The sequence below is a fragment of the Hemiscyllium ocellatum genome, chromosome 31 (genome assembly GCF_020745735.1).
Source record: "Hemiscyllium ocellatum isolate sHemOce1 chromosome 31, sHemOce1.pat.X.cur, whole genome shotgun sequence".
Lineage (NCBI taxonomy): Eukaryota > Metazoa > Chordata > Chondrichthyes > Orectolobiformes > Hemiscylliidae > Hemiscyllium > Hemiscyllium ocellatum.
The window spans coordinates 24,280,848-24,289,657 of NC_083431.1; the positions used below are offsets into that span (position 1 = coordinate 24,280,848).

General features: G+C 41.6%; 1 protein-coding gene across 3 annotated transcripts in view; it reads right to left on the reverse strand.

Moving 5' to 3' along the window:
- supt6h (SPT6 homolog, histone chaperone and transcription elongation factor) overlaps nt 1–7,864 on the reverse strand; it is a 73,284-nt gene extending 65,420 nt beyond the window's left edge. The window contains exons 1-3 of one of the 3 annotated variants that reach the window (XM_060848459.1): nt 7,749–7,864; nt 7,318–7,501; nt 6,907–7,023 (exon numbers count right to left, since the gene is read on the reverse strand). In XM_060848459.1, the coding sequence (XP_060704442.1) occupies nt 6,907–7,012 (106 nt within the window). In that variant the 5' untranslated portion in view covers nt 7,013–7,023; nt 7,318–7,501; nt 7,749–7,864. The remainder of the gene's footprint in view (nt 1–6,906; nt 7,024–7,317; nt 7,502–7,748) is intronic. The other 2 variants (XM_060848457.1, XM_060848460.1) reach the window with 2 other exon arrangements.
- Nucleotides 7,865–8,810: the final 946 nt, after the last annotated feature.

Below are 8,810 nucleotides of genomic sequence, written 5' to 3' on the forward strand. Positions count from 1 at the left end.
CAGCATCCACATTGATCTCATCCCACTCCAAGGAAATGCAGGTCCCAGGCCTCCTCCATTGCCAAACCCTTACCATCCATCACCTGGAGGAAGAACGCCTCATCTACTGCCTTGAGACCCTCCGACCACATGGAATCTATATGGATTTCACCAGTTTCCTCATTTTCCCTCCCCTCACCTTATCCCAGATCCAACCTTCATCTACCTATCACACCCTCAACTACCTACCCCCCAGCCCCAACCCCATTCCATTTATCTCTCAGCTCCCTTGGCCTACAAGCCTCATTCCTGATGAAGGGATTATGCCTGAAACGTCGATTCTCCTGTTTCTCAGATGACGCCTGACCGGCTGTGCTTTCTCAGCACTACACCTTACTCTGATCAGAACCATCTATAATCCCCACTTTCTCCTAAATATAAAAGGTCTTTTCCCCAAAGTGGGGGATTCCAGAACCTATAGGGCGTAGGTTGAAGGTGAGAGGGAAAAGAGTTAAAAGGGACCTAAGGGGGCAACCTTTTCATGCAGAGGGTGGTGCGTGCATGGAATAAGCTGCCAGAGAAAGCATGGGAGACTGGTACAATTGCATTTAAAAGGCATCTTGATGGGTACATGAATAAGAAGGGTTTAGAGGGATACTGGGACAAGTGCTGGCAAATGGGGCCAGATTAAGGGAGGATATCTGGTCGGCATGGACAAGTTTGGACGAGTTGGACCAAAGGGTCTGTTTCCATGCTGTTCATCTCTATGACTCACCAACCTAACCATCATAGATTCACCTATCAAAGACAGAATTGATCAGAATGACTACCCCAGTATACTTGCAATGCTGAATTTCAATCTTTGCACTGAGAATGCCCTTCACCATATTGTGACACAACACTACACTAAATGGGATAAATCCAGTGCAGTTCTAGCAGCATAGGCAAGCATATCCCTCAATGTTTCATTAGCATTTAGACAGGGTACCAACCATGGCTCAATGAGGAAAAGCATACTTGGAACAACACCAGGCATACCTTAAAATGCAGCCTCACAAGAAGTTATAACATGGGACCAGGTTCATGGTAAACACTGGAAGCAGCATGCAAGAGAGAGAGCTAAGCAATACTGCAACTAAAAGATCAGATCAACACTCTGCAGTCCTGCAACATCAAGCCATGACCAATAGACAATTAAACAGCAAAAATAGTAAGAAACATCACTGCTCTCAATGATGGAAAAATTGTCCACATTATCATGATAATGACGAATATGTAGTATTCGCAACCATTTTCATCTAGTCAAGAGGATGATTTATTTGGATCTCCAGCATTACTGAAGCAGATCTCCAGTCTAACTCAATTCACCAATGAGATTCAAGAAACAGCTTAGCAAAGTAGTTGCACCAAAGGCTATGAGCCCTTGACAATATCTAGCATATTGTAAAGACTTGGGCTCCAGAACCAATTGCAAAACTAACCCAAATTGTTCCAGTGCAGCTATGACACCAACATACGTCCAATGTGCCTTGATAGGTTTTGCAGGATAAATCTAATCAACTGCTGTCCTACTTGTTTATACTGAACTAAGTGATGAACAATAGGTTATCAACAGTGCCATCAAGCAGCATTGGTCTCCCACTTGCAAGTAACCTACTCACTGATATGGTGTTTGGATTCTTTCAGCTCAATTTTGCATCATCATCCTCATTTCAACTTTGGTCCAATTATGGGCATAAGAGCTGAATTCAAGACAAAGTGAGAATGATTTCACTTGACATCCAGGTAGCATTTATAATCAGGGAGCTTTACTACAGTTGATGTCAATAGCAATTGTGGGGAAAGCATCTCCAGCGGGTCAACACAATGAAAGGAGGACGTGGTTGCTGAAAGCCAATAATTTCCACAGATGTTCCTCAGACACTTGAGGGCCGACCATCTTCAGCTGCTTCATCAAATGACTTCCCCTCCATCACAAGTCAGCAGTATCCACTCTTGATCAGTGTACCATACTGTACACCTCAAGCACAAAGTAATTCCTGCGCACACACAGCTTCACAACTGAGGAGATCAAATGAGGTCATCTGCTGTACCTCTTTTGATGACTGAACAATCTTAATCAGAAAGTCTTCACAAGCACCTCAGTTGAAGTTGTTCCTGGTCAGTAACATGGGTTGGGATGATCTATGTTGACAACAGGTTTGCAGAGCTTGCATCAAGGCAGATGTTTCGTGGTAGCGACCTTTTGCCTACAGCTGGTGTGACTTACATTAATTGTCAGCTAAGTGTGTTTGTCAAGGGTTTTCATGGATCTTAACAGGATTCTTAAACTAGAGCCTTGGGGGCTTATTGGATTTTTAATACACTAAATAATATCACATCACACATTAAATTCACTTCAAAGTGTATACGGTGTTCTTTCAATGCAGCTGGATCAGAATTCCTGAACTTTGTCCTTAAAAGAACTTCATCAATACTTAAACCATGAAGACTATACCAGCTCAGAATCAGTTCATTGGCACTTTCTCAAGAACAACAAATTTTGCATTCAACATGAGTTTGAAAGATTGGAAGGTAATAGAATTAAGGGACTGATAATAATTAAGCAATTTAACAAAGCAGATATTTTCCACTGATGGGCAACTAAAACCATAGGGCATAATCGCGAAACTGAAGTGGAGCTATTTGGGGGTGAAACTGCAAAGAACCTTTTCCACAGAATGCTGAGGAAATCTAGACTATGTTGCCTTAATAGACTATGAAGTCCAGAAAAATAGAAGGTGCGCTCATGAAGGGATCAATAAAAGATCATCTTGCCAGTGACAGACATGTCACAATCAAATTCTATAAGACAGGTCAGTGGGAACATTCTTCTTTCTTTGATATGGTTTTGAATAATCCATGATAAGCACAAATAATCAATACTGTACCACTGATGGAGTCTATAGTGTCAGGGTGACTGCCTTTTAGAGTAGATGACAAAACTAAGAACTGAGTACATATGGGTATAAAAAGCTTCCATGGCACTTACAAAATGGAGGAACAGGACAATTCTTCTGTTTCCTGGCCAACGGATACTGTTCAGTTTGGAGCAATTAGCAGGCACTTGGACTTGAAAACACTCTCACAGATTTAACAAAATATAAAGTTTAAAGTAAAACATTTGAATTCTGATGAGTTTACAAGGGTGAAAGGTAATACAATCAAGGCATTTATAACAACCTAGGAATTTGCAGAAGCAGACACAGAGAAACTATTTCCTTCCATGAGGCAAAAGAGCATAATTTTAAAATTCGAGTATCTTTTTGATATCGAAGTTGGAAACCTGGACCACAACTCCCCAAAAAGCTGTGGATGCATCTTTGGAACGCATTAGGAGTATGAAACAAAATGGATCAATTGAGTTGAAGGATATATCTGCATTACCTCACCGAAATGGTGGAACAGACTCAAAGGGGTGAAACTGTCAACTCTTCTGCTGCTCTCCCTCGATTTCAACAGAATTTGCTTTACTAAAAAGAACTAATTTAATTTTTCTTTGTTGCCAAAGCAATGCTCAAGAACTTTAGAAAAACAGGCCGTGAAAATTTTGAACCACTATAATTCTGCACCCTGACATGATATGGCATTATCCAAAGCTGATACACACGTATCACAAACAAAGAATAAAAATTACTCAGATAAAACATATCTGTGGTTTCAAAAATTGCACTGCAGAACTGCTGCTTTTCAATGCCCAGTCACACGGTATTATGACAAACTCAAGTTAAGTAGAAACCCAGATTTAAAATAGTGATGGAAAAGGATAGACCAGATCTAAAAGTTGAAGTTCTAAATTGGAGAAAGGCCAATTTTGACAGCATTAGGCAAGAACTTTCAAAAGCTGATTGGGGGCAGATGTTCACAGGTAAAGGGATGGCTGGAAAATGGGAAGCCTTCAGAAATGAGATAACGAGAATCCAGAGAAAGTATATTCCTGTTAGGATGAAAGGAAAGGCTGGTAGGTGTAGGGAATGCTGGATGATGAAAGAAATTTAAGGTTTGGTAAAGAAAAAGAAGGAAGCATATGTCAGGTATATACAGGATAAATCGAGTGAATCTTTAGAAGAATATAAAGGCAGTAGGAGTATACTTAAGAGGAAAATCAGGAGGGCAAAAAGGGGAAATGAGACAGCTTTGGCAAATAGATTTAAGGAGAATCCAAAGGGTTTTTACAAATATGTTAAGGTCAAAAGGATAACTAGGGAGAAAATAGGGCCCCTCAAAGATCAGCAAGGCTGCCTTTGTGTGGAGCCGCAGAAAATGGGGGAGATACTAAATGAGTATATTGCATCAGTGTTTACTGTGGAAAAGGATATGGAAGATATAGAATGTAGCGAAATAGATGGTGACACCTTGCAAAATGTCCAAATTGCAGAGGAGGAAGTACTGGATGCCTTGAAACACAAAGATGCATAAATTCCCCAGACCTGATCATGTGTACCCAAGAACTCTGTGGGAAGCTAGAGAAGTGATTGCTGGGCCTCTTGCTGAGATATTTGTATCATCGATAGCCGGGGGACTATAGACCGGTAAGCCTGACATTGGTGGTGGGCAAGTTGTTGGAGGGAATCCTGAGGGACAGGATGTACTTGTATTTGGAAAGGCAAGGACTGACTAGGGATAGTCAACGCGGCTTTGTGCGTGGGAAATCACGTCTCACAAACTTGATTTGAGTTTTTTGAAGAAGTAACAAAGAGGATTGATGAGGGCAGAGCGGTAGATGTGATCTATATGGATTTCAGTAAGGTGTTCGACAAGGTTCCCCACGAGAGATTGACTAGCAAGGTTAGATCTCACGGAATACAGGGAGAACTAGCCATTTGGATACAGAACTGGCTCAAAAGTAGAAGACACAGGGTGGTGGTGAAAGATAGGTTTTCAGACTGGAGGCCTGTGACTAGTGGAGTGCCACAGGATCGGTGCTGGGTCCTCTACTTTTTGTCATTTACATGAATAATTTGGATGCGAGCATAAGAGGCACAGTTAGTAAGTTTGCTGATGATATCAAGATTGGAGATGTAGTGGACCACAAAGAGGATTACCTCAGATTACAACAGGATCTTGACCAGCTGGGGCAATGGGTTGAGAAATGGCAGATGGAGTTTAATTCAGATAAACGCGAGCTGCTGCATTTTGGGAAAACAAATGTTAGCAGGACTTATACACTTAATGGTAAGGTCCTAGGGAGTGTTGCTGAACAAAGAGACCTTGGAGTGCAGGTTCATAGCTCCTTGAAAGTGGAGTTGCAGGTAGATAGGATAGTGAAGAATGCATTTGGTATGCTTTTTTATTGGTCAGAGTATTGAGTACGGGAGTTGGGAGGTCATGTTGCGGCTGTATAAGACATTGGTTAGGTCACTGTTGGAATACTGTGTGCAATTCTGGTCTCCTTCCTATCAGAAAGATGCTGTGAAACTTGAAAGGATTCAGACCAGATTTACAAGGATGTTGCCAGCATTGGAGGATTTGAGCTATTGGGAGAGGCTGGACAGGCTGGGGTTGTTTTCCCTGGAGCGTTGGAGGCTGAGAGGTGACCATATAGAGGTTTACAAAATTATGAGGGGCATGGATATGGTAAAGGGCCAAAGTATTTTCCCTGGGTTTGGGGAGTCCAGAACTAGAGGGATAGATTTAGGGTGAGAGGGGAAAGATATGAGAGAGACCTAAGGGGTAACTTTTTCACGGAGGGTGGTACGTGTATGGAATGAGCTGCCAGAGATGTGGTGGAGGCCGGTACAATTGCAACATTTAAGAACATTTGGATGGGTATATGAATAGGAGGGATTTGGAGAGATATGGGCCTGTGCTGGCAGTTGGGACTAGATTGGGTAGGGATATCTGGTCGGCATGGACGGGTTGGACTGAAGGGTCTGTTTCCATGCTGTACATCTCTATGACTCGATGCTGTAAATCAGAAACAAAAACAGAAATGCCCCACCTCAGTTCTGAGCTTTTCCAGGAATTTCTGCTTTTGTTTCTGCATTTAAATAGCTTCAATTCGATTTGTCCTACAGCAAGCAACATATTTGGCGATTCTATTCCATATTTAGATACCTTTTAGACAGATTAAAAACGTTTAGCACTACTGCTACTAACATTCACAAATTTACTTTCAGTACTACTTACAACATATTAGCTTAGAACCGATAGAGTACAGGCACCCCTAGGTTGCAAACAGATTCCGTTCTGGGTTGTATTTGCAAGTTAACTTAGACAATGCAGGAAAGTTATAAAATTGCCATTCATAAGTACAGGAAATGTTCATAACTCAGGATTTAAAATTACAGCCTTGTATGAGTTCATGCTTAGACGTACGAGCGTTTGTAAGTCAGCTGTTCGTAAATTGGGGACCCTTGTACTATAATTTCTTGGGTCAAATGACGGCATAAGCTGTACAATGAATTTTAGTCAGTTATTTCAGGAGTGCGACTTTTAATTGCAATATTAAAGCATGGCCACAAGCTCTATCCACCTATTTAGTGGGCACAGCCAAATTCATAACATTATATAAAGTTCAGCAATCATGTCACCTACTACTAAAAATAAATTTGAATTACTCATTTGCTGTTTGTCGATCATTATTTACAAATTGATTGACATTTATCTAGACAACACTAGCATTTCAAAAATTACTAGTTTACTCAAACTTTGAGATAGTCTAATGGCACATTGTCTCATGTAAATATTTGTCTGTTGGATGACATTAATAATGATCTGAACATCCACTGTACATTAACCAAACATCAAATCTTCTTTACACAGAAAATAACCAAAATTAGACATACACCTGGCCCTCACATTATAACTTCTAGGATTGTTTTCTATTGCAAAACATCAACCAAACATATAACATTCATGCATATGTTGCAACATTGTTGCACATACCATCATCATCATCCATGAATTTTTTAGATTTCTTCTGTACTACAGTTCCTTCTTCATTGTACTCTTCCTCAGATTCCTCAGCTTCACTTTCAACAAAATCAGACATGATCACAGGCCCTACACAAGAGGAAGAAGAAATTTAAATCTACAAGACAGCTAAAAGAACACAACATGAAACAAAAAAGCCTTGATAATGTGGTTTGTCCAGATGAGAAACGAATGCTCATTTAAAACAGATGACAAATATTAAATTATAAATAATTTTATTAATATGCCAAAAGTTGAATGTTCCGTGTAAAATTTATTAAGCTTACATTTTATAACGTTAAAAAGAAAAGAGCGTGGAACTGTAGTGTCATGTACAAGGATGCACCTTTTCGAAATTTTAAAATAGTGTGTCAGTAAGGTAACCTTCATAAGCATTAGCTCAACTCGGAGCCCACAGACGACAGAAGACCGTTTGAGCCATCGTGCCTGCAGCAGCTCGTTAAACGAGCATCATTATCGAGTGCCAATCTCCTGCCTTCACCCCCAAGACTTGGACATCGCTTCTGTCCAAATAACCGTCCAGCCTTGGGCCGTACTTGTGATAAATCTGTAGGAGGAGGCGAATTAGAGGAGATTGGGTTAGAGGTGGTTTAAGATGGTTTTGCTTGTTGCGGGCTAGGAGAGGGTGGGGTGTTTGGGGAGAAGGGGGTAAAGTGAATGGCTCTCGGGGCTGGCAGGGTTTGCGGCCTAGTGCGGGGCCTCCAGCACAAACCGACAAGAGCAGGTCAGCGCTCGGGCATAAACAACACTAAATCTTCCAAAAATAACTACGGCACAAAGATGGGAATCAGCACCTCGCCGACCAGCAGGAAGGTGACGACGGACGGGCAAAATACACGCACAAGAAAAGGCCAGAAACCGTCTGAAAACCCCGAGAGGAACGAGAATCCCAAACTGGCGGAGCGGAGCACTGCACGGAAATGCTTTAAAAATGGCCGCCCGTGTGCATCGACAAACCGCCCGCCCGGCTCCTTCATCCCACCGCCTCCGGTTCCGGAAGCAGGGAAGGGGGAATAGGGAGTGGAGAGCACGTCCCACTCTTACTTCAGGATTTGGAGGTGCTGGTGTTGGACTGGGACATACAAAGTTAGAAATGACACGGCACCATTGGACTGTAACCTGGTGTCGTGTGAGTGTTAACTCTCACTCCAAGTGTCGTGCCCTGCAGCCAAATTTACAGAATGCACTAAAGTAAGTGGGCAGGCAGTTTGTGAGAAGGATGCAAACAGTTCGCGGAGAGATGTTGATAACTAAGTGGGCAAAAAGTTGGCAAATGGAATATCATCTGGGAAAATGCAAAGGTGCTCATTTTGGAGGGGAGAATAGAATATTATTTTAATGGAAAAAAACTGCAGAAAGCTGCAACACAAAGGGACTTTGGGGCACTTGTGTACAAAACACAGAAAGCTGGCACAAAGATGCAGCAGAGAATCAGGTAAACCAAAGGAATGTTGGCTCTTATTTCAAGAATTTTGGATATAAGAGTAGGGACTGTCTTATTGCAACTGAAACAATGTGCTGGAAAGACCCCACTGAGAGCCGTTTTGGTTCCCTAATTTAAGGAAAGAGAATATTTCATTGGAGTCAGTTCTGAGAAGGTTCACTAGGATGATATCTACTTTGGATAGTTTATCTCATGAGCAAAAATTAAACAGATTGGGTCTCTACTCACTGGAATTAAGAAGAATGACAGGTGATTTTTATTGAAACCTGCAGGATTCTTAAAGGGTTTGACAAAGTAAATGTTTAGAGGATACTTCCCCGTATGGAAGAGTCTAGGACAAGAGGGCACAGACTCGGAATAAAGGGTTCCAATTTAAGACTGAGATTTTCTTCTCTGAAGTTTGTGAGTCTTT